Genomic DNA, 26735 nt, shown 5'->3' with positions numbered 1-26735 from the left:
TTTACGTTAAAAGGGTAATAATGCCTGAAATAAGAGAAATCATGATTTATCTATTATTTTCTTCAAAATAAATTATACAGTTTATCACTGGGCTTTTTAAACCTAGCAATAAAAAGATACTCTCAAGCCTCATAAGTAAGGTTTCATTCATGGAGACACACTACAGTTTAAAATAACATATTCAATTTCTGGAAAGTAGACACTATAGAATTTTTATATTTATGACACATTGTTTCATATGTGAAAAATGAATTTGAAGAGAAAGTGAAGCATAAGGATTAAGGGCAAAACTTTGAAGTCAGTCAGGTCTAGATTAAAATCTCAATCCAAAAATTACTAGCTATGGGACCTTCAACAACTTGACGGAGCCACAGTTTTGTATCTGTTAAAATAGAAAAGAGAAAACCAACCTCTTCACTGTAAAGACTAAATGAGATGTATTGTACTGATTAAATGAGATGTACTGTGTAATACACTTCAGCCCAGCTCCTGACAAATGGTAAGTGCTCAGTAATGGTAACGCTACTAATGTTACTGCTCACATAAAACAAATATTGAACAACTCAGGCAACATTTGGCCATTTCAAATACCCAAAGTCCCCTATACATGCAGATATGTTTTTAAAGACTATCAAAAGGCCAACACACAAATTTCTAATACCAAGTCACAGCTTAACTTTAAGTATTATCGTGAAGGTTATCAAAAAAGGGTAAAGGCAAGTCTTTACAGTATCACTGAAATGCGGGGTAGTGTATACATCTAGAAAATTGACAGCTTTTTTTATTGTTAGAAAACCAAGGTAAAAATTAAATGTCACTCTGAAATACAGTTTCCAGAACATCCTTTCATGTTTGTTTTAAATACACTGTTTTACCAGATTGCAAATATCCAGAAGTAATTAAAATGAAGGTTTTCTTGATATTTCAAGAGAAATTCATTTCCATAATAAATATATAAAAAGTCAGCTTGGCTAAAGAAACTTAATAACTTCATCTTTTAATGTAATTCAAAATATTTTTCACAATTACATCTATCTTCCGAGAATGAGATTCATGAAATGCAGTCATCTTACCTGATAGTGTATATTCAGTACCCTTAATATTATCAATTATCTCCCAGCATCGCTCATCCTTTACACGTGGAAGTCCATCAAAATTAGTTTTCCTATATTCCAGTATAAAATGATCAATCTTATTATCTTCTTCTGGCATCCTCCAAGCTACTGTTACAGAATTGTCAGCCACCAAACACTCTACTGGATCTATCTCTGGAGCTTTGGGGACTGAAGAAAAAAAAAAAGCTCGTTTCTCACTATAGTACTAATCCAGTATTTATGTTTGTCGTTCAAATTATGCTTTTCATGTCGCTTTTAAACTGTTCAATTGAATCAGGCTAAGAGAAGGGATACCTTATAAATGCAAAATAACCATTTTTCTAGCTCTGTTTTAAAATTCGTATTTCAAAGTTTTTCATAGACTTATTCAAAGTATACTAAAACCCTAGTTAGCAAAAAGCAGTTCAAACATGCTAAGAATAAAGAATCAAGAATGATTTGTTACTTCTCAACACGTTTTTAATCTGCTATTTCAAACAGCTGGAGAATATAAATTAAATCACTATTGACAAAATAAAAGAACTTGCTTTGAATCCAAAGATTAAAATAATTCAAGGTATTTTCAATGTATTTAAAAAACCTAGTTTATAAAATAACTGTAATTTCTCAACACTGAACAAAAATGAACTCCGCAACCCCACAAAATATTTAAGAATTTTTAAACGTTTCTCCAAAGAGTTCTATGATTCATTAAAACAAACTGAGGTAAATGAATCACAATTAACATGAATGAACATTAATCAATTTCTTTTCCATGAAAGAGGTTTTCCATAGCTCCTCAACATTAACAGATGTTCCACTTAAATAGCAGGCTAACTGGAGAATGTGGTCCTCCAGTGATACAGATGGGTCTGAAATGTGTGAAACTGTGCAAGTACTGTATCTAAACCTTTTGTTGCTAAAAAAAAGTTTTAAAAGATTTACTCCAAGTATGTAAGGTTGGTTCAACATTCTAAACTAGTTAATGTAAACTATCACATCAGTAGAAGAAAAATCAGATGATCAGAAGAAAAATTATATGAGCATATCAATAGATGGAGAAAAAAATATTTTACAAAATCCAACATTCACTCATGACAAAAGCTCTCAGTAAACTAGGGAACTTTACTTGATAAAGAACATCTACAAAAAAAACTACAGTTAACATTAATGTTGAGAAACTAGATACTTTTCCCCTAAGGCAATGACATCCCCTCTCTCCACTCCTACTCAACACTGTACTGGAAGTTCTAGCTAAATGCTATAAGACAAGGAAAAGAAGTAAAACATATACAAATTAGGAAGGAAGAAATAAAACTGTCTTTGTTTGCTGATGACATGATTGTCTATGTAGAAAATCTCAAAGAATCAACAGAAAAATTCCTGGAACTAACAAGCTTATAGCAAGACTGCAGGATACAAGGGATGAACAGGCATAGTACAAGGGAATTTTAGGGCAGTGAAACTATTCTGTATGATAAGGTAGTGGTGGATACATGACATCCATTTATCAAAAGTCGTAGAACTGTTCAACACAGGAGTGAACCCTAATGTAAACTGTGGACTTTAGCTAATAATAATTTATCAATTACTACAAAAGTACTACACTAATGCAAGACATTAATAACCGTGGAAACTGTATGTGGGGGAGGAGGGGAAGTATATGGTAACTCTGTATTACCTGTTCAATTTTCCATAAACCTAAACTTGTTCTTAAAAAGAGTATTAATTTTTTAAAAAACTATAATAACAAAGGAATTCTATACATGAAAATTCAAAGCAATGTGAGAAATAACAAAGTAAACCAAATATCTTAGATACAATAATCAAGACCAAGATGAAAGGAATTTGATATACATTTTAAATCTTCAAGCCTAACTAGTAAGAAAGGGAGGAAAGGAGAGAGGTGGGACAATTGATCTCCATTAGCTATAGTCTTCAAAGTTGAACTACTGCATGTGTGTAATTGTACAATAAATACTTGGAATCTGATATATCTTATCAGTAAGACAACAAAGAAATAGTTATCATTTCTCATTATGATTAATTTCCTTCATCTGTCTGTAGGGGTTTCATCCCTATAATACATTACAGATGTTAGTCCCTTGTTACCGGAATATAAGCAATACAGACTACTATTCATTGCTATGGGAAGAGATACAGGCATTCATAAATTTAATATGCTGTGCAGTGCCTACATGTGAGGAAATGTAACGGCCTATGGCATGTAGTAATTTTATAGTTTTGCTGAGTTAAAACCTGTACTGAATGTCCCAAGAGGCTTATATACAGACAGAATCACTTAATTTGTAAGTGGGTCCAGCTAACTCCCCACTATCTATCTCCCAAATTCAGCTACCATTCCAGTAAGAATGTACTAGCAAGAAGATTCTTCTTTCTTGTGAATAATGGCCCCAGAAGAAAGCAAACTTGGGAGGGAAAAAGAAAATTTAGATAATTTAAGTCAAATATTCTGTAATAACCTATATGGGAAAAGAATCTGAAAAAATGGATATATGCGTATGGATAACTGAATCACTTTGCTTTACACCTGAAACTAACACAACACTGTAAATCAACCATACTCCAAAATAAAATAAAAATTAAATTAAAAAAAAAGAGTGGTAGGTCAAATTAAGAGTGACTTGGGGGCTTCCCTGGTGGCACAGCGGTTGAGAGTCTGCCTGCCGATGCAGGGGACATGGGTTCATGCCCCGGTCCGGGAAGATCCCACATGCCGCAGAGCAGCTGGGCCCGTGAGCCATGGCCGCTGAGCCTGCGCGTCCGGAGCCTGTGCTCCACAACAGTGAGAGGCCCGTGTACCGAAAAAAAAAAAAAAAAAAAAAAAAAAAAGAGTGACTTGGATCTGATATGTAGGAAGTTCACCCAATATTCTAAACAGAAGTAAGAGAAGAGTTTCAACAAATGTGGGATAAAAGTTCAGGGGAAGATGAATGTTCGTAAACTTGTAATATAAAAATATTAGGAAAGACAGAACTCTCTTTAGAAATGAGAATGGAAAGCAATTCACAGCAACTTCCATAAAGCAACAGTTAAATTGTGTGGACATTGGTGTAAGAATTTTGCTAATGTTTTTCTCTGCATGTGAATGTAAAAGGACAACTGACATCAACACTGCCACAAACATGTTTCTCTTCTTGGCTGCAGAGGCTCAGAAAGGATATAAACTCTAAGTTTCAATGTATAAATAATGGCTTAGAGCAGAAGAAAATGACTGTAATTATTATCATCCATCATCATCACTAACAATGTGCAGGCTCAGATAAGTCCAAAACTCATTACTATACATAATTCAGTATAGAGTTGATTTTTGCAGTGTTTATAGAAGGAATTACTAAGGGATGAAGGTATTCATTTTTAAGTTAATCTGATTGGACCTTATAGGAAATTTTTATGCTCTAGCAGAATACAAAAAATTAGTAATATGAATTCACCTTTCATAAATTTTAACAACCTATTATACCTTCCTTCAGGATGAAACTCCTCCACAAAAGGATTTCTTGCTTTTCATTATACCTCATTCCTTCAGACTGTCTTAACAGTCTGCAAAAGAGGAAATCCTAACTGTGCATGCAATCTACTTGACTGTACGGCAGACATGGCCTTGGTTTGTTAAGCCATCACTGAAAATCAAGGAAAATAATGGTGAGAAGACTTCTTTATTAGTAGTTTTTTTTAAAAATCAAACTACTACTACTCATGTGTATATTCACAATCTACCACTCCTGACTCTCCTTCTGAATTGAGTAGTAGTGTGAATGAAAATATAATGGTTAGGAATTCTGAAGGGCCAATTTACAGATAGGTATTCACTGACAAGTACGTATACTTCCTTCCTCTACAACTATGATTCCTTCTCTCATCTTTTCCTTCTCTAAACTCCTCTAGAACTTCTGATCTATACCACACAAGTTAATACTTCACTTGTACTACCATTACTAGTTCCATTATAGTTTCATGACTACTGACTTTGTCTTTCCAATCATATTCTAAAGTCCTGGACTAAATCTTCAGAGAAGAAAAGAATGGTTTCATATGATCAACATTCTCTACTCAAAAACAGCTAACCTCCAAAAACCATAAACCTGTAAGTAAAACACTTTGCTTTCAAGAGATTTCCTGATCCCCCAAATCACCAAGTCCAAATTGTTTTAGCTATCAACTTAACCACATTACTTGATGTTAGTAAAAAGAAAATAATAACCGAAAGGTCCTTAACTGGCTCTTTCACACCTGTGGACAATAACCTGGGACTCAATTTCAAATGGTTCTGACTGCTGGAATACCCTCATACTAATACTCTAATAAACCAATGTTAACACATTACTACTGGAAATAAAATTCCATCTGAACCAGCAACCACCACAATAATGGTAATGATAACCGTTAACTTTCACTGCATGTTAACTATGTGCCAGGTACTATTTCAAGTGCTTTAGAGGTCTCAATTCATTTAATCCTTATAAAAACCCCAGAAGGATAACATCACATTTTAAAGATGAAGAAAATGAGAGAGAGTTAAATAACTTGTTAAGGCTACACAGCAAGTAAGCGGTAGCCAGGATGCAAATCTATGTCTGGCCCCACGACTCACTGTGAACCACCATGGCATATTGCTTCTCTCTGCCAAACTAGCAACAAAAGGTATCCCTTTCTTGGGTTCTTAAAATGGAATCTTTACTATCAGTAAAATAATTATCTAAAAATAAAGACTAGCAAATTCAGTTATTCCTTAGCTGAATGAAGAAAAAAAAAACCACACTATCCTTCCTTAATATTTACATTCTAATGTTCATTACAGAAAAATCTTGAAGGAAAAAAAGGGTTTTTTAAATAACTTTACATGTAATATATGTGCTAACTTACCTGGCAAAAACTTCAAAGTTTGCAATATCTGTCTTTCCTGAGAAAAATCCACCATTAAGTGAGTCATGCTGTCACTGACCTTTGGTTTCAAAGAAAGGCGAAAAGCTGAAGCCATTGTCACTCTACAGAAAACACAAACATAAACATTCTTTTAAAAATAAAAGAATGGGAAGTATCGTATCATATTTAACTTATAAAACGAACAGATAGAACATACTTCACTCTAGTGATTTCAGAAGCTATTGCTTTTAGATCTTTGGAAAATTAACTTAATAAAAAACTGTAAAATGTTTTTAAATTTAAAGACATTTAAGATAACCCTTAAAGAACCTTCCTCCAGCCAGTTTTACAAAATTGCATAAAATTACAAATAACTCAAGAGACAAATATCCAAGATAAATCATCTTTAACAGACCCAACAATCATCTGAACCTCTGTACACTCAATCTGATTTCCTGATGCCAGCCTCACTCCTTTTCATATGCCAAATAATGAACTGTAAATATACCCTGATTCAAACATTCTGCCTAGTTGTCACAGCAATTCCATGTGTCCTTAAATAAAAGTAGAGGTACACTGAGCAAATACTGCATAGCTTGGTAGTTGCTATAGGCCATGGATGAGAAAGGAGAGAAGTAAAATTACAATTTTGAATACCATGCTAGTAGGTATCACTCTGATCTATCAACATCAACTGAATGGAAGGAGACAAGAAGAAACAGCCCTGTGAAACCACATGCCATGGAAATAATAGAAACTCAATAAATATATTTTAGATGAATGTGGTATACAAAACAAAGAAAGGAAGAAGCCATACCAGACATAATTTTACCCAAAGCAGAGGGAAATTGTTCTGTCAATTAAAACTAGAGATTAAAAGAAATTCTCATATTCTATTCGTTTGTTATTTTATCTCAAATTTCAATTTTTCATATTACAGTAGATTTCCACATGTATCACAAAGTAACTCTCCTTATTATCTTTGGTCAAAAAATGACACAAAAATGCTATTCATGAATGTTGTCCTCCTAGTACAGAATTTGGCAGAGGAAGTAAATAGAGCTGCAGGAACAAAGGGAATACCAGGCCTAGTCATTCAGATCTACCAAACTACCCTAAAGATCAATGGTATGAAAGGTATCAAACATATTGCTGTATTCAGTTACTTGGGGATGAAAAATGTCACACTGTTGCTGTATTCAGTCATTTTCTTTCATCTTAAAACTAGGAAAGTAGTCACTTTAGTAGTAACAAAGAGTGAACAACAGCTGATCTATTTATCAAGAAGAAAGTGCTATGAAAAAATGCTCATCATCGCTAATAATTAGAGAAATGCAAATCAAAACTACAATGAGGCACCACCTCACACTGGTCAGAATAGCCATCATTAAAAGTCTACAAATAACAAGTGCTGGAGAGGGTGTGGAGAAAAGGGAACCCTCCTACACTGCTGGTGGGAATGTAAATTGGTGCAGCCACTATGGAGAACAGTATAGAGGTTCCTCAAAAAACCAGAGTTGCCATATGATTCAGCAATTTTGCTCCTGGGCATGTATCTGGACAAAACTATAATTCAAAAAGGTACGTGCACCTCTATGTTCATGGCAGCACTATTCACAATAGCCAAGTCTTAGAAACAACCTAAACGTCCATTGACCAATGAAAGGATAAAGACGATATGGTACATATATGCAATGGAATACTACTCAGACATAAAAAAAGAACGAAATAATGCCATTTGCAGCAACATGGATGGAACTAGAGATTATCATACTAAGCGAAGTCAGAGAGAAAAAAATACCATATGATACCACTTATATGTGGAATCTAAAATATGACACAAATGAACTTAACTACAGCACAGAGATAGACACACAGACAGAGAGAACAGACTTGTGGTTGTCAAGGGGGGAGAAGGGGTTGTGGAGGGATGGAGTGGGAATTCGGAGTTAGCAGATACAAACTATTATATATATCAATAGAATGGATAAACAACAAGGTCGTACTGTATAGCACAGGAACTACCTTCAATATCCTGTGATAAACCATAATGGAAAAGAATATAAAAAAAGAATGTGTATATATGTATAACTGAATCACTTTGCTGTACGGCAGAAATTAACACATTGTAAATCAACAACACTTTAATTTAAAAAAAAAGGAAGTGCTATACTAAAAAACAATTTATGGAGAAGGGAACTCACACTTAACTGAATGGCAAGTATAATGCTGAGCATTTCACACATTATTACTTTAAGCTCTTGGTTCTCAATAATAAAATTTCAGATTACATCAATAAGAAGTTAGGAACAAAGGCTAAATCTTACATATGTTGTTCTTGACAGTCCCAAGTATCTTTCGATTTAAAGACTTCTTAAAGAGCTATATTCAGATAGGTACTTGGTAAATGCCCACTGAATCAATGAACAGGTTTGAACTTACTTGGTTGCTTTTAAACCTGATGATTTAAAAGTTTGTTGAGAACTGTTGAGAAAAATATCTGAAAGTATTTTAAGGAATTTAAACCTTAAACTTTATCTGTAAAACTTGATTTAACCATTATGGCCTCTCCTGTGATAAACGATAATGGAAAATAATATTTAAAAATGTATACGTCTATGTATACCTGAATTACTTTGCTGCACAGCAGAAATTAACACAACATTGTAAATCAACTATACTTAAATTAAAAAAAAACCCAACAAATAAAAGCATAGTATGTACACTCTTCAAGATAAATCTGGGGGAAAAATATCACTATGGCCTCAAAGAAAAATTATATCCCCTAAAGATATATCAGAAAGGCCTATCAAAGCCTAAAAAAAGAATAATGACCTTTATTTTCTAGACAATGAAAATTTCAGTCTCCATAAATCAATTAGATGTACAACAATGCTATAATTTTCCAAAAGACTGAACTTTTTATTTTTAAACTGAATATATTTAGACAACTGTGCCTCAAAGCCCAAACTAACAATCTAAAATCCACAGATACGTCTCTACATTACAGGTTCCATGTGGTTAAGAATGTTTTAATTCACCTTGCCCATTTTTTTTTACTGGAGTATAATTGCTTCACAATGTTGTGTTAAGTTTCTGCTGTACAATGAAGTGAATCAGCTGTATGTATACATATATCCCCTCCCTCTTGGACCCCCCTCACCCGACCATCCCACCCGTCTAGGTCATCACAGAGCACCAAGCTGAGCTCCTTGTGCTTTATAGCAAGTTCCCACTTGCTATCTATTTTACAGATGGTAGTGTATTTATGTCAAACCTAATCTCCCAATTCATCCCACCCTACCCTTCACCCGTGTCCACACGTCCATTCTCTACATCTGCGTTTCTCTTCCTGCCCTGCAAATAGGTTCGTTCATATTACCATTTTTCTAGATTCCACATATATGCGTTATATACGATATTTGTTTTTCTCTTTCTGACTTACTTCACTCTGTATGAAAGACTCTAGGTCCATCCACATCTCTACAAATGACCAGATTTCGTTCCTTTTTATGGCTGAGTAATATTCCATTGTATATATGTACCATTTGGTTCATTTCTAATAGTAAAAGCTGAACACAAGGATCTCTTCCTCCTAGTTTTATTTTTGCAAAGAGAAAATAACTGCAAGGTTTCTTTCAAAGTCTTTGGATGGCCCAAAGCCTGATTAGGAAGTGACTTCTAATCCAGAAAATCATGGACCAGAGCAGGATTTTGTGCAGTAGGTGGCTAAACAGAAGAATACTCTAGCCAGGGTGGAAGATGGATTACTTACAGCAAATTCCAGCACACATAACCCAAATATACCTTATCCAGAAAACTGACCTACCTAGCATTCATTCCTCATACAGCCAATACTTTTCACTTTCAAACTCTCATAATCTCCTTTCTACATCCAGGATTTATAAGAATAATCCAAGTCTTTAAACACTCCCTGATATAAAATATACGAAAAATACTGTATAGCACAGGGAACTGTACTCAATACTCTGTAATGACCTACATGGGAATAGAACCTAAAAAAAGAGTGGATGTATGTATATGTATAACTGATTCACTCTGCTGTACACCAGAAACTAACACAACATTGTAAATCAACTATACTCCAATAGAAATTAATTTTTAAAAAATATGCAAAAAATAGAAAAATTAATATTTGTGCTAAGAATGCTATGACTGCCATGTGAATCTTGCCTCTAGTCAAATAAAAGGCCACTAGAAAAACACAAGAGTTGAAGTCTTCAGCCAAGATTAACAATACAACACTGGTTTTCACATAATACATACAGAATAATTTTGTGAATTATCTGATGAATAATTTAATCTAGGACTCAGAGTGGTGCTTTGAAGAGCTGTGCCTTTCAGAGAGTTTCATTTTCCTCAAATGAAGAAACCTTAAGTGATAATTTCACTACAGTCAATGCTCAGTGACTAGCCAAGCAGATCAAAACCATCCGTTCTGTGATAACCCAATCCAAAATTGCCAACAGCTCTTTTAGCCCTTTCGTACATTCATTACAGCAAATACTAAATTACCTGTGCTAATCCTGGCTCTACCAATGGTAAAGACCTTTAAGCCAAAGCCTATCATCATTTTCTTTAGTCTTCTCCTCCCACAAACTAGACAGTAGTGGCATTAGAAATAGAGATGGCACCAGGAACAAGATGGAATGAGAATACAAAGGTGTTAAACAGGAGAGCAGTGAAGTAGGAGAGCAATAGCTCTTGTTTTGTGTGTGTGGCTTTTAAGGACTTTATTGACCCAGTAGGTCCAGTAGGTTGAGTCCAAGTAGTACATCTGAGACACAGATCACAAACATAACGAGTTATCATCAGGCTGGCTTTTGTTGCTGTGGTTGTGATACCGACCAGGGTTCTTGGCCTTCCCCCAATCAACAGAAATTGACTAGAGGCCAGACAAGAAATTCAGGCAAGGCTTTATTGGGGCTGCGTCAGCTGCAGGAGGGAGCGAAAAAGGAGAGCTTTAGCTCCTGAGGAACGAAATAAGGCTGTAACTTCTCACAAAATAAGACACGCTTATATTGGTAAAATTTAAGAACAACAAAAAATACATTCAGGAATATATATGTTTTTAATTATTCAAAATGGTTCCCCATCTACTAGCATAGCTAATTAAGAACTGTACTAAAACTATATTATACCAGAAATGAAATTCTTTTGGAAGTACATAATTGTCAATAACTATGTTTTTGAAAAATCTTGCTGATATACTGTTTATTCCAGAATATATGCAGAAGACTTTTTCTCTTTTTTTTTGCACTTTGCCATTAGGTGTATTTATTTTAACCAACGAGATTCTAATAAGAAACTTCTTGAATTTCATTTCTGACTTCACTGTTGATACTTAAATAAAAACGTAGGTTTTATACCATACCTATCCTTGATCTGTCTGGCAGCCTTGGAGCAAATCAGGGAGAAGAGAAAGAAGGCAGTTAGTGCTTTTCATGCAAGTTTCAATGGCAGTGACATGCAAGAAAAGTTAGGATAAAAACCCTGAAATAGATTAGTTCATATTCACCAAAACATAAATTACAAGAAATCTGTACAGTTCACATCAGCTTGCATAATGTGATGTTAGAACTATAGTTGGAAATCCAGTCCCGATATAAATCACCTTAAAATAAGGAGGAAAATTTAACACTTCAAACTAATTCCAGATGACTATAAATGTTTTTTCTTACCTTAAGATTATCAACACACACCTCCACTTTCATTCAGTCTGACACTCTTCAACTAGAACAATCAATCTCCTTCATGGGGCACACATTTCTATGCATTCTGATGGTTTTCTTATACATTTCAAATCTGCTCTTCAATTTTTCTTCAGAGATCTCTTTCACCACTTCATAAATGGTTCTTCCAAGTTTTCTCTACTTGCCTTCACTGGGCAAGGACTTTGTATTCTGAGAGCTTGCCTGCTAACATATAAAACTAGGCTGCAGTTCTACAATCCTTTACCCCAAAAAATGAAGTTGTAATGGCAAAAATTCAGACAAGGAGAAACCAAAGAAACACTTCTAGCAACAGGGTCTTTCCCTCAGATGACTTCAGAGAAGCTGCCAACTTAAACCTACGCTACTTAAGGTATCTTTTTTTTTTTGAGAATGCTAGCACAAGTTTAGGAAGAGGGCACAGCTATTACTCAGTGCTGTATGTCACAGAAAATTGATGAAAAATACATGCAGAAACTGCTGTCCCCTTTAAATTTACATACCATATAATAGGTCCAACAAAAGGTTTTTTCCCCACACTGACCATCATAATTAACAACACATCTAATATAGAACATGGCTACTATGCTTGATATTCTAACCCCAGTGTCTAGCATAAAGCTCGGCACATAGTAATATTTAATAACTACTAAATTTAATTGAACATTAATTAGATGTATTCAGCAATGTTTCTGTTGTCTCTCTTCTTCAGTTCTAATATTGTTCTTACTTGGTATTAGTCATTTTTATACCCATCCTAAAATATTCTGGTCTGCATACCTGTCTACACAAAAAGAACAGAACTGAGATTTAGAAAATGAGCACATCCCATCACTATCATAATCAACTCCATGACCTTGTACACTAATCATTCTATTTGGTCCTTAATGCTTCTAAAGACGCATTCCAAGCTCCAGATACTACAGCAAACAACCCAATTTTGTGGCATCTATAATACGTGCCATGAGTCATACATAAAAGTACAAAGTACCTACTACTCTGGTACTAGGAGTAAGAAATGTTAAAAAAAAGTCACTTACACATACATCAGAAACTAATATTGTATGTCGAATTTACCTTTAAAAAGTTAATTACACTGATTTTTAAAAAATTATTGTCATTATAGCTAGAATTATAACCAAAGATTTTTATACAAGTGTGAAAGGAGGGGAAGAGGAGACTCGACTCTGCACTTGATGTTTCTTTACACATGTTGTGTCTAGTATTAATTTAGTAAGGTGCCATTTTTTCAGTGCATCTGTGTGCAAGTGTGCACATGTACACATGCATGTAAAGCTTTCATGTTATTGTTTAATATACTAGGCTGTTCATGACAAACCAGAAAATAGATGAAAAGCCAGATAATCTAGGAAAAATTGTTGCCATGTATTTATATATGTATCCCATGTATTTATATATATAAATACACCCAGTTGGTAAAACTGGAGACCCTCCATGGTTCCTCTTTCATTTAGGTTCAAATTTTATAGTATATACACTGTATAAATGCAGGAGAGGTTGAAGAAGTTATACTGTGCAATGAGAAAAGGATAGAAAGTCTCAAATTATGCAGGTATTTCAATATAAGGGCCCAACTTCAAGAAATGTCTTAAATTGGAAAATAGATTGTTTAATTTTTTCCTGGAATTTCTTCTCCCAAAGCAGAAAGCTGTCCAAAAGATATACATTAATATGTTGCTTGATTCCTCTAAGTTTCAGTTCCAAGAGTGATGCATTTTTGTCAATTAAACGTCTCTACTTAATGAGTACCACCTGATCCCAGGATTTACCACTGCTCTGTCTCCAATACATTTATTTGTATCTACATAATACCACTTCGTGAATTATGAAGAGGTCTCAGTGAATACTTAGATTTTTAGGTTATGACAGTGTACACTATTGGAAAGCCTTCAAGAAACATTAGTCATATTACTTTGCTCAACATCACTATTTTCAATTTCAATCACTATTTCGATTTCAATATTCTACTGAAATCCTGTTTGCCAACAACTCATTTCTCTCTTATCATCAGAGATGGCTCCTTTCTCTCTCTCTCTGAGATTCCCTTCCTCCATCTCTCAAATGTTATTTAAAATAAATCCTACAATTCTGACCCTTTATTTTACCAGTTATGTGAATCTGTCACCTGAGACCAAACTTCCTTAAATAAAACTGTAATAATAATGGAGGAGTAATCACAAATGGTTTTTTATCACTACCAATTAAATATAAAGTATTTAAACCAGATCTTTTCCCAATCTGCAATGAGTAGATATAGAAACTACTTTCCTCCATGAATTTATTTCAGCCCTTTGAAGATTAAGATCTTATTGTTTCTATATTTCTTCTTAATATCTTCATTTTTCTCATTTATAGAAAGACATTAGAAGCAAAGTACTCTGAAATAGTTCCATATATGGAGGAGCTAATTAGTGTTTCCTAAACACAATTAAAATAGGAATAATAAAGAAGTTTTAGACCTTGCTTACTGTACTCAATGAATCATTTACCCAAACAGAACAAAATATGAGATTTCCAAATTTCTTCCCAACCAGCAGAAATTTTTTTAACTTTTTAAAAATAAGGAGCATTAGACCAAGTTTTAAGAGCTCTGAGTTTCAGCCCATCACATTAACCAGCAAGTCACTTAACTCTTTTAGGACTCAATTATCTCATCTATAAAATGATGAGCACAATGATATCTTTGAACCCTAAACTCCATCCTAAACCATCTTATGTGTAGATAATGACTTTTTTAAATTATCTAAAATAAATTAAACATTTTAACAATCTAATTCTCCAAAATACAGGCTGAAATAGAGAAAGGTAGCAAGGGAAAAGTTAGTTAAAATCAGAGCACTGAAACAGCAACAAAAATAAGAACATATCTGTTTCTGAATGATAACTGCTGAGAGAAAAATATACTAACATTGTCAAAACAATGAATGTAACAAAGGCTAGATGTCACATTTTCAGGAGAAGATTTATCTTGATTTTGATTTGCAGTAAAGTCCAATAGAGTTCCTAGTAAAAACGTGAATGCCACGCAACATTGAGGAAACTTTTCAAGTTATGTCTATATGTTCACATTGTTTCATACTTCAGATTATCCTATTAGATTTGGGACAGATAATTTTGCAATGTTTCTTTCAGACAATCTGAAAATGACTAGGGGGTAAATATTTAATACTTTTTACAATATATTACTAAGACTTCTACCTTCACCCCAAAAATACCATATTAAGGATTAACTTGGAAAATGAAGGGGACTCAGTCAGAGAGAGTAAATAAGAGACTGTTTCAAAGTGCAATTTTCCCTTAGGCAAAAAATACTAGATTTCAAAAAAAACTACTGCATACTGGTTGATTCCAAACATTAGAAGTTTTATATTTCCTATACATATATTTATCTGTTTATAAAAAGCACTATTTTTCCAAAAACATGATCATTTAAAAGTCTTCTTCACAAAACCCTAGTAAATAACTTGAAATAAACATGGAATACAGGGCTTCCCTGGTGGCGCAGTGGTTGAGAGTCCGCCTGCCGATCCAGGGGACATGGGTTCATGCCCCGGTCCGGGAAGATCCCACGTGCCGCGGAGCGGCTGGGCCCGTGAGCCATGGCCGCTAAGCCTGCACTTGCGGAGCCTGTGCTCCGCAGCGGGAGAGGCCACAACAGTGAGAAGCCCGCGTACCCCAAAAAAAAAAAAAAAAAAAAACAACCATGTAATACAGTACCACATACATCTGTACTCTATGACTAAGTACATTTATATAATAGGAGACTGCATTTCTGTAAGACATAAACACCTACAAATGAAGTAAAGATGAAAAGTTATAGTTTGAGCTATTCTTAAATATTTAGACTTGTTTTTAAACTGCCGTCATAACTGAAACATTCATGCTTTTTTTTTTTTGGCCACACCGAGCAGCTTGCAGGATCTTAGTTCCCCAACTAGGGATCGAACCCGTGCCCCGTGAAGTGGAAGCACAGAGTCCTAACCACTGGACCGCCAGGGAATTCCCTTCATGCTTTTGTTGGTGGTCCTCTCCTCTCCCAGAATTCCTGACTGCAGCCACAGAAGGAGTTTCTGCCAGTACTACGTCTGCTCCCTTGCAAATACTGAGTGAGCTTCCACCCCTCTCCTTATTTGCTCCTTCCAGTGGTCAGAGATTGACACCTGCTGAATAATATTCTAATGGTGAGTTACTGTGAGTCAGAAGTTGGAAATACACAAAATCCTTTCTCCCTTTTCATCTGTGATCTAATCTAGAAGACTGTTTCCCTTTCACCTTATTCTGTACTTTTTTCTCCAGTGTAAGCACCTGTGGGCAGGTAACCATTCCCTCCCTCCTTGTCTGACAACTGAGTTACGTGTGGCAAGATTGGGATGAAGTGGCTGGTTAGTTATATTGACTTGGAAAATGTCCCATAAATTCAGCTCTTTTCATAGGTAAAATTCAAGTTCTAAATTCGGAGGAGAGGGGGAGTTGGTAGGAATATTAATTTTGCTAAGGGATCCATGCAGTGTTCTGCAAGCCAGTTATTAGCAGAAAAACCAAGTCTGCTGGGGCTTTGGCTACTTGTTCAACCAGAAATAAAGCTAATGATCCAGAACTCATCTGCTGGTGATCTTTCTGCATATATTTACTATCAACCAAACTTCTAACAGTTAAAAAAAATTAGTGAAAATTTGTTCTAAAATCCTTTTCCATTTGTGCTATTTTTACTTGTTCACTTTCAGACTGTCTAATGCTGGTAAATAATTAACATAGCTTTGTGTTCAATTCTCATGCTGATGTACTGCAACATGATCACTTAAATATTAGTATATAAAATACTCTTTTTGAAGATAATGAAGTCTAAAAGGACTCATGGCCTAGATTTCAGCCTACAATATTTTTTGTCCCCACGAGTTATTCATATTAATCTGCTTTAATCACTTTAATATGAGATATTTGCAAATAATATACATTAAAAGAATTGTTTCCAAATATCTAACAACATACTCCTAGTCCAATAATTAATCTTCCAAGTCATCTTTCCCTACTCTGTCAGCAGTTAGGTATCTGAGGCAAGCCTGGAGTCCATGCAGCTGGTTAGGAAAGTACATTTAGTTTTTGACTTGGAATCAAACCATAATCTGGATACTATTTGGATATACTAAGAAAACAATTGCAAGTAACTCTCAGTTAAGCATTTTTCTTGAACAATAAACTCAGATTTCTGGCTAGGAAACACTGACAAATAATTCATTTCAACACATCTCCAAAGGGATCAAGCTACTAGGCAGTACTGCAAAATGCTGGAAGACAAGACCAAAATAGTAAGATAAGAAGCAAAGCGGCACATGAAGAAAATATATTTAAACCACAAGGTGATTTATTTTATCAGAACCTTTCCAATTTACAGTATACTGGAAACATGTTTTAACAAAGCTGGAAAGAACAAAGGAGAGAGAAAGAGAGAACAGAATCTTTTGAGAGGAAGAAGAAAGGACTCTGAAAATGTCAATGGAAAGAGAAACTTGGGAGAAACAAACTTTTATCAGTTTTTCCAAGCATCAGGTCCTATTTAAATTCAACTGGATTCAAGCTATTTTTGAGTACTATGTCCACATTTTATAGTTTTCCTGTCTTCTTCCGCTCTCAGGTGCTCAGCTGTTAATTCTTGCTGCTATGATTATGCCTGTCATTAACAGCTGCCCTACTCCACTAGAAGGGGAATCTGTTGACAACCAGGAAACAAAAAGGAAAAAAACCTAAAAACTTAGTAGTACCATGTACATATTAATAGTCAACAGATTCTGAGACACTATCATGAACAGAAGATACTAACTGCCACTCACGAACTGTGCGACACTGATTCTGCTGACTCAGACATCTTTTGCTTTCTGCATGTTTTTTTTTTTGCTATGTTCCAGATATTTGAGGTTATCACATAAATGCCCTCTGAATAGGTGACATATCTATACTTTTAGAATAATTTAAAGTATGATACTATTCCCTCATAATTCCTTTATATAATAAGTCTTACAAAGTGCAAAGATGAATTTTCTTACAACCGACATCCAAATTCAAGAATTAATTGGTTAACTCGTTTACAGCAAAAGAAATTTCCATTCATTTAGTCAAAAGGAATTAATTTTTAAAGTTCATGTTCAAGATGCAGGGATTTAAGTCAGCAAATGTTATCTTCTCAAGGAAGTTTCTTCTACCCTCAAGTTCATAGAAAAATCATAAAATAAAATCACTGGTGGGCACACATGGATTATAAAGCTACCTTTCAAGCAGCTCACTACACAGTCCACAAAGACCAAGAAAATATCAAACTCAAATATCTTATCTTGATAAGACTACTTCACAGTATATATTTTACTAATTATATAGCTTTATTTCACACTCTTTCATGCCATGTTCTATATAGTCCACATACTTATTCTATATCAAATATCAAATGATTTGATAAATTGGTAATCATTTAAAAATGACTCTACTTAAAATAAGAATAAGAATCTAGAATTCAGTATCTCTTAAACACCAGGATCTAGGTTAAAACATTAGCAGTCTTCTTGCTCTACTATTTGTATCTTCACACCAAATATACCCCTTAGGGACCTACATTTTCATATTTTAATAAAGCATTCAAACAATTACTTAAGCTGAACACTGGGACATTTAATAACAAATTTAGTAAGTTTCACAATGTTTTCATATGCATCAAGTCATGATGTTTTCCCAATCAGCTCATTGAAAGGTACACCAACTTAGATTTTTATGAATGTTAATAGCAATATCAATCTTCTTTCCTTAGTTATAAAATGTTTATAACAAAGGTATGACTCAGTTAAAGTATACAAGTACCTTTAAAATAAATGACCAAGGGGGAAGTAATTGAAAAAAAGAGTAATGTCATTCATCTGAATTGAGCATTAAACAAATAATTAATTTGTTCGTGACCCCAATGACACACACTTCTAAGTATATGCTTTGGAATAAATGAACAGCTAGCATTTTACTTAACAAGAACTGCCAAGCCTTTTCTATCAGAAATGACTGAATGAATCCAAAATTTCTATCAGAAATGACTGAATGAATCCAAAATCAAACGGGAAAACACCATTTTCTTTTAAACAAAACTTTCCTTTTTAAGTGGATTAGTCTCATTTTTTTGGTTGGTTTTTTGGTACCTTTGAAAATTCTTCAGGTTCCTTTATATCTAATGACCTTGTTGCAAATTCTAGTAGTTCTTCCGAGTTCTCCAGGGCATTATTACATTGACTAAGCTGACTCTAAAAATAATAATAACAAAAAATCATTAAAATAGAATTTCCTATTGTCATCAGAATCTTAAATATATACTGTTACAATGAACGTTACAATCTTAATAGCAATAATTGAACAAACATTTTAGAGAGGTACTGAAGCAAGGTAATCACTAGTCATATATATAACAAATTTTAATTATCTTAAACTGTCCATAATTTGTCCAGAATAGCTTAATTGCGTACAGATAAAGATATACTCATCATTTAAAAACAAAAAAGAAAACAAAGCAATTATAAATGGTTGGGGTCAAATTTATTTAAAGATTCTTCTCAATCAGGTAGTCAGAAAATTTAAAGTAAAATATCAAAATAATCCATCTGCAGGCAACATCCTCTATAATGAAGACAAAATTTCTTGAAGATATTTAATTAAGCTAAAGTTCATGAATCGAGTTACAGGTACATTCAGTTGAGCACAATCTTAGTACTCCACTTATCACATTACTCAAGTAATACATACTCCTATAAATGCTAATTTACAGTTTCCAAAACTGGATAACATAGGAAGTACCTAGATTTCAAAAAAATCAAACAGGAACAAAAAATGGTAACTGTTACAGTGATACGCTCTGTTATAGTGATGTGTTAATTTCACCTAACACAATCTTTCCTATTCAGTTCTTTCTCTCCCCTCCCCTCCCCGCTTCTCTCACATTATCATTTGTAGATTTAAAACTAAGCCCAGTTATGTGAAAATACTGTTAGTGATACCTTTAAACAAAGAAACGGACCCATTTCTAAGCTTTTAAATGTATCCAAGATTCTTCTTCAGAATATTTATTAATATCTATTCCGTATTCAAATCTACTTAATTTTCCCTTCCGATACAAACTAAAGATAAACTACATCTGGTTTTATTGGTTTCTGATGTGCCCTGTTTTACTTTGGAAAAGTAGAATAGTTCAGTCATAGTTTGGATTAGAATAGGTTTTCATGTGTCCTTCTAAGAACCTAACTACAACTTCATAAAAATACTGCTCTTCCTATGAGTAAGCATCTTATGAGTTTCAAAGAATTAACAAACCACCATTTGAAATAGAGCTTTATAAAAGCAAAATCACTGAGAATAAGATGGTAGGTATAAATGGTCCATACAGGATCACTAGGGCAGAGTAAGTCAATGTAGTATAAAAGTAAAAAGTACCAAGAAGAGGGCTTCCCTGGTGGCGCAGTGGTTGAGAGCAAAAGTCCTGTGCTCCACAACAGGATAGGCCACAACAGTGATAGGCCCGCGTACCGCAAAAAGAAAAGAAAAAAAAAAAAAAAAAAGAACAGAATAACTAGATAGCTAACTATAGGGAATTGGTTAAACAAATTTTGATAGGTAATATTAAGAAGAATGTTTTCAAAGACTTTTCAATGGCATGTATCTGGCATAATAAGTGATTAAAAGGCCAGGTTAAAAATTATACATATTAATTCTATTAAAAATGTCCCTACATATGTGTATTATATATATATATTTAAATGTATATTACAAAAAAGAAAAAATAGTGACTATTTCTGAGTGACAGGACTATGGATATCTTTATTTTCTATTTTATAATTTTTCTAAATTTTCTATATGAACAATAAATATTATTCCTTTGTAAAAAAAATTTTAAAAAATCCCATTTACAATAGCATCAAAAAGAATGAAATAGGGCTTCCCTGGTGGCGCAGTGGTTGAGAGTCCGCCTGCCGATGCAGGGGACACGGGTTCGTGCCCCGGTCCAGGAGGATCCCACGTGCCACAGAGCGGCTGGGCCCGTGAGCCGTGGCCGCTGAGCCTGCACGTCCGGAGCCTGTGCTCCGCAATGGGAGAGGCCACAACAGTGAGAGGCCCGCGTACCAAAACAACAACAACAACAAAAAGAATGAAATACTTTGCAGTAAATTTAACCAAGGAGGCAAAAGACCTATTCACTGAACGCTACATAACACTGCTGAAAGAAATTAAAGACACAGATAAATGGAAAGACATCCTATGGTCATGGATTGGAAGACTTAATATTGTTAAAACAACCATAGTACCAAAAGCAATCTACAAATTCAATGCAATCACTATCAAAATTTCAATATACACCCACGTATACTGCAGCATTACTCACAACAGCCAAGAGACAGAAGTAGCCCAAATGTCCATAAACAGATAAATGGACATACCACATAAAGAAAATGTGGTAAATACATGCAACGGATTATTCAGTCATAAAAAAGAAGGAAATCCTGACACATGCTACAAGATGACATTATGCTGAGTGAAATAAGCCAGTCACAAAGGGACAAATAGTGTATGATTCCACTCATATGAGATATCTAGAGTAGACAATACAATGGTGGTTGCCAGGCAGTGGGGGCAAAGGGTAAATGGGGCGTTGTTCAATGAGTACAGAGTTTCAGTCCTGCAAGATGAAAAAGTCCTAGAGAACTGTTACACAACAATGTGAATACAGTTAATACTACTGTACATTTAAAAATGGTTAAGAGGGTAAATCTTAGGTTTTTTATCACAATTTTAAAAAAACGATATCTATGACCAAAACAAAGTTAAGAATCATTCTTCTACAAGGTATCAGTACAGTTATACAAAAAATTCACTAATTTTTGCTTTCAATAAATCAAGCATTATACAGACTAAAATTCATATTTAAATAGTTGCACGATCTCACCTGTAACTCCTGTGATTTACGAGCTTGTTCCTGCTTGATACTGTTAATCATACTTTCTTTTACCTCATCCAATATGGAGTATAAACTATCAAATTCTTCATCTAACTCTGAAAGTATGTTAGAAGAATTTTCCTGTTTAATAAACAAAGATTTTACTTAAGAGCTGTCAAACATTAAAAAACTAAAAGATATAGTACTTATCAAGAGAATAGATTCATACTATGAATCTAATATCAGCCTCATATCATAAAATAATTAAAATTCTAATATTTGACATACACCTTAAAAACAGATGAATCCAAGAAGCTGGCTGCTAATGCTGATAGTTCTACTTCAGCAATGCTATGAGTTAAGTAGCCTTCTATGAACTAGCCCACACTCTCCTCACCTTTTATAAGACTGTTTCCACAGGACAATGTGCAAGTTTGTTTTAAGGTTGTCAACTTTGTCCAGACCTTTAGGCTCTAAGGCAGACCCTAAGCCAGTGGTTCTCAACTTTTGGTGTGTATCAGAATCATCAGTGAAGCAGATTTTAATAAAATATTCCAGAGAGTTTGATTCTGTAACTCTGAGAAATAGTCTGAGCATTATAGGGATGGGGCTGATTTTGCGCAAATTTTTAAATCTTTCAGGTTGCCTAAAACACTGCATTTACATAAGATAAGCAGAATTAAAACACTAAGCAATTCCTTACTGGGTCCTAAGAGATTTATCAAACACTGAATTTCGGTGCTAGGAGGAACCTCAGAAATCATCTACTGACTAGAATCTGTAGTCAAACTTCTAAATTTTATAAACTAAAATCTGTTTATAAAGTCTGTTGACCTCCAAGAGTTCCTCACTGCTTCATTAAGCAAGATGACGCTATTTCAACAAGAAATAACAAAATATCTGTGAAATCCCTAGATAAGTGATATTCACACTTGCAACAATTATGAGATAGAAGAAATCATCTTAAGGCATTTTTCAACATAGATGAATCATTCAACTAAGAGAAGTGAAATTGGCACTGGTTTACAAAACTAATACACAAAATCTACTGTAATATTGCAATCCAAACTTTTGCTTAAAATGTTTATAAAAACCAGACATCATCTCACTGGAGTCTTGCCAAAAGTGGTGTTAATCATTTTACTAGTTTCTTTACAGTAGTAAGAACGTGACGTGGAGGAAGAAATGTGCAGTCTGGAAGGCAGAAGACCTAAGTCAAATTCCACATTAACCACTCAGTAACAGTGTGACCTTGGACAAGCCACTTAAATTCCTGGACCTCAATTTTTTCATCTGTAAAAAGGAATTGGACCGCTCTTTCCCCTCAATAACCAACTGGCACATTCTTATGGTCTCTCGTCCACTACAGCTTATGCTCCCATCTTCAGTGACGAGGGTGTAGCTTAATTCCCCCTCTATTTTTTTTATGGATGCTAAGGTAAAGTCCTAATAATCTGTCAATCAGAAAAACAGTGTGAGCTAGCTCTATCTAAAGGTACCCTTTTACAGATTTCAAATGTGATGATTCTCTTGTCCATAGACCACGAGTTTAGAACCACTAGCTTTGCTTATTTAAAGAAACTGGATTAGTGGAGTCACCAAATTTTCCAATAAAATAGTTTGAGAAAGACAGTTAAACTGGTGAAGATTATAATTAACTAACTTCAATTACAGCAAATTCAGAAGTAAAGAAAATACAAGACCATAAGGTTTAACAGGCCAGGCAATTACCTAGGCTGAACCAAACAAAAACCACAGGAAAGGATTCACTGTCTACAAGTATCCTGGAAATCTTCTATGTTTATTTCACAAAGAAATGACCCTTAAATTAATTAAAGCACATTCATGGGAAAGCATCACCAGCTTATCTTAAGGTCTCTTCCACAATCAACATTTGATTATTTACAGTATGGATTATCCACCTATACCTGGGACCATTTCCTTAAGTATTCCCCTCTCTCCTCAATGGGCACTTTACCTTTCACTTTTATATCTTACTTTCATCTAGTTCTGCAAGTGGACCTCTTACCATCTACATTTTCCTTCTACTATTTACAGTAAAAGAAATGTTTAGCTTCCCAGTACTTTTGGAAAGGTACAATTTGCTCTTAATTGGAATTAGAAAAGACAAACATGAAACGGAACGGAAGAAAAGTGAGGATTATAATATTCCTAGCAATATTCCAGAGTTTTCTTTTTCCCTTACTATTTGATCTTTCCATGGAGAACGTGGGAATAGCAAATAAAGCATTTTTATTTATCTGCCATTTAAAAACCCTGCTCTCACCTCCATTAGTTTATAATCTATAGTTGACAGTGTATATTTATACTTCTGATTCGACCCAACAATCATTAATTGTGACATATTCACACAATTTTTTTTTAAAACAGATTCATACCTGAACTCCTTTTAGTGTTTGATTTAGTGTATCAATAAAGTTCTGAATTTCATCATTTTTATTTGCCAGAGTTGAAATGATCCTTTGTAGAGCTTCCTAGGATAAAAAAAAATTTTTTTAACACTACGATATTTTATTAAAAGAGAATTATAAACTTTATAACAACAACTCCCTAAACAAACTCTGTAAGAGTATATTACATAATAAACAGGAGCAACGTAAAACTGTTCATTGTTCAAACGCTATAATTACAAAAGATGGGATATATATTGGTACTGTTTTACAACCTCTTATTCCTAGTGTACAACTTAATTACCACCATATCTTTCACACTGAAGATGATCAACATTATTTAACATAAAGACTGTTACTTTAGGTCATAAGGCCATGGCAAACGAACAGAACCAAATCCTTAAACGTTGCAAAAATAAATGGAAACTTCTAATCAACATCAGGAAATGAGGAATAAAAGCAGAGACACTGAAATTTGACACTTATTTATAAAATTTGACATCTATTTATAAAAATTAAAAACATATTTTAGAAATATGAAAGTAGATAATAAATTTGCAGTTACAATTACAACATTCATTGCAATATTTACAGATGCTATAGAACCATAATAAATAAGGTAATTTTAGTAGCAAATACCTCAGACTTTTTGATAATGCTTCCTATTTAAATAAAACACTTGATTATTTAACTTTCTCATACTCTCTACTTCAGTGTTGTCCAATAAAATTCCCTGCTATAATGGAAATATCCTATATATGTGCTGTTCTATATGGTAGTAACTACTCACATGAAGCTAATGAGCTCTTGAAATGTGGATAGAGCAACTGAGGAACTAAATTTATTTTAACTTGAATTAATTTCACTTTTTATTATACATGTGACAAGTGCTGTCATATTGTACATCACAGGTCTAGTTGTTTAATAACTCTTCATGGGTAGTAAAAGCAAAATCCAAACAAGGTACTTGTATTCTCAGTAAAAATCAAAAGCAAGTACTTTCACTTTATAATTTTTCCCAGAAGTACAAGCCTTATTTCCGTAAGCGCCTACAAACATAGATATTTTAATAATTTCCTATAAGATTTTGTGTAATAAAGGTTCTCCTCAAAATATTATCAAAAACTGATAAAAGGCTAAATATAGGGCTTCCCTGGTGGCATAGTGGTTGAGAGTCTGTCTGCAAATGCAGGGTACACGGGTTTGCGCCCCGGTCCGCGGAGCGGCTGGGCCCGTGAGCTATGGCCACTAAGCCTGCACGTCCGGAGCCCGTGCTCCGCAATGGGAGAGGCCACAACAGTGAGAGGCCCGCGTACCGCAAAACAAAACAAAACAAAACAAAAAAGGCTAAATATAAAGAGCTCAGGAAATAATCTGATAAAGGGATAACATTTCATATAAATGCTCATAAAGCATTATAGTAAAAAAATTAAAATAATTACAGCTCTCATTTCATTCTCCCAACAATCCCTGGAGATAAGTAGGTATTATCATCCCTGGGCCAGACTAAGGCTCTCTGCTTCACTTACCAATACTATTTCTTCCCATCCTCACCACTGTTGTTTTTTAGTATAATAACACAATGAAGTTATGCTATGAAAGAGTTAGCTGTTTATCCTCTCGGTGTTCCCTCCAGAAACAGGTACATGGAGATTTGAATACAAAGACAACGCAGAATGCAGCCAGTACCTGGGGGAGGGGTGGGCACAGCTGGAGGGACGAGAGTGGTAGTACAGAGATGTAGAAAACGAGGGTAGAAGACTTAAGAGTCTTTCGAGTATTCATCCAAGACAGACTCTCTATATACTTTAAAAAACACAATGGAACAGTAAAAATGGTTCTGCCAGTCCTCGGCCTGTGTACAGTAAGCTTCAATTAAGATTGGGCTTTTCAGGTTAATAGACTGACTATCTGCATCCTCTCCTAACCCTCCCAATGGTAGGGTTACATCCATATTATATAGATGAGAAAACGGAGATTCAATCAGTTGCCCAAAGTGACACTGCTTGTAAAGGAATGATTATGCTCAGTCTATCTCGAAAGCCCATGCTCTTTACCACTTTAGAATACTGCCTCTAAACCTAACCAATTTGCCCGTTATATGAAACACCCATACAATAAATTACATATTGTTGTAATATTTTGGTTTGCTAAGACTCTTCAATGACATATAAAATCACTGGAATTTTCTTGGAGAATCACAGCTTGAGCTTAAGCTTTGCCCACTGAAATTAGTGAAATTCTGGTAAAGGAACTTGATTGTAACATTTTAACTTCTATCCACATACAACTATTATAATTCAAGAATCTGGGACTTCCCTGGTGGTCCCGTGCCTAAGTAAGACTCTGCACTCCCAATGCAGGGGGTCAGGATTCGATCCCTGGTCAGGGAACTAGATCCCACATGCCACAACTAAAAGATCCCACATGCCACAACTAAAAGATCCCACATGCCACAACTAAAAGATCCTGTGTGCCACAACTAAGACCCAGCGCAGCCAAATAAATAAATAAATGTTTAAAAAAAAGAAAGGAGTATCATTTTAAAAAAATAATTCAAGAATCTGACATAATATAAACACGTATAGAAATTCTGGTATTCCAAGAAAAAAGTTCTGAAAGCAGGACTACATAAGCTGAG

General features: G+C 34.4%; 1 protein-coding gene across 1 annotated transcript in view; it reads right to left on the bottom strand.

The window, feature by feature from the left end:
• FSD1L (fibronectin type III and SPRY domain containing 1 like) overlaps window positions 1–26735 on the bottom strand; it is a 59146-nt gene that overhangs the window by 21693 nt on the left and 10718 nt on the right. Inside the window, exons 2-7 of the mRNA XM_029203106.1 lie at window positions 24083–24178; window positions 21693–21824; window positions 18904–19005; window positions 11377–11399; window positions 5982–6103; window positions 1074–1283 (exon numbers count right to left, since the gene is read on the bottom strand). Of these exons, the coding sequence (XP_029058939.1) occupies window positions 1074–1283; window positions 5982–6103; window positions 11377–11399; window positions 18904–19005; window positions 21693–21824; window positions 24083–24178 (685 nt within the window). The remainder of the gene's footprint in view (window positions 1–1073; window positions 1284–5981; window positions 6104–11376; window positions 11400–18903; window positions 19006–21692; window positions 21825–24082; window positions 24179–26735) is intronic.

The sequence above is a fragment of the Monodon monoceros genome, unplaced genomic scaffold, assembly GCF_005190385.1.
Source record: "Monodon monoceros isolate NGI ecotype Baffin Bay Population unplaced genomic scaffold, NGI_Narwhal_1 Super_Scaffold_5, whole genome shotgun sequence".
Taxonomy (NCBI): Eukaryota; Metazoa; Chordata; class Mammalia; order Artiodactyla; family Monodontidae; genus Monodon; species Monodon monoceros.
The sequence above is the reverse complement of the archived record's forward strand: the minus strand, read 5'-3'. Positions and strand labels throughout refer to the sequence as shown.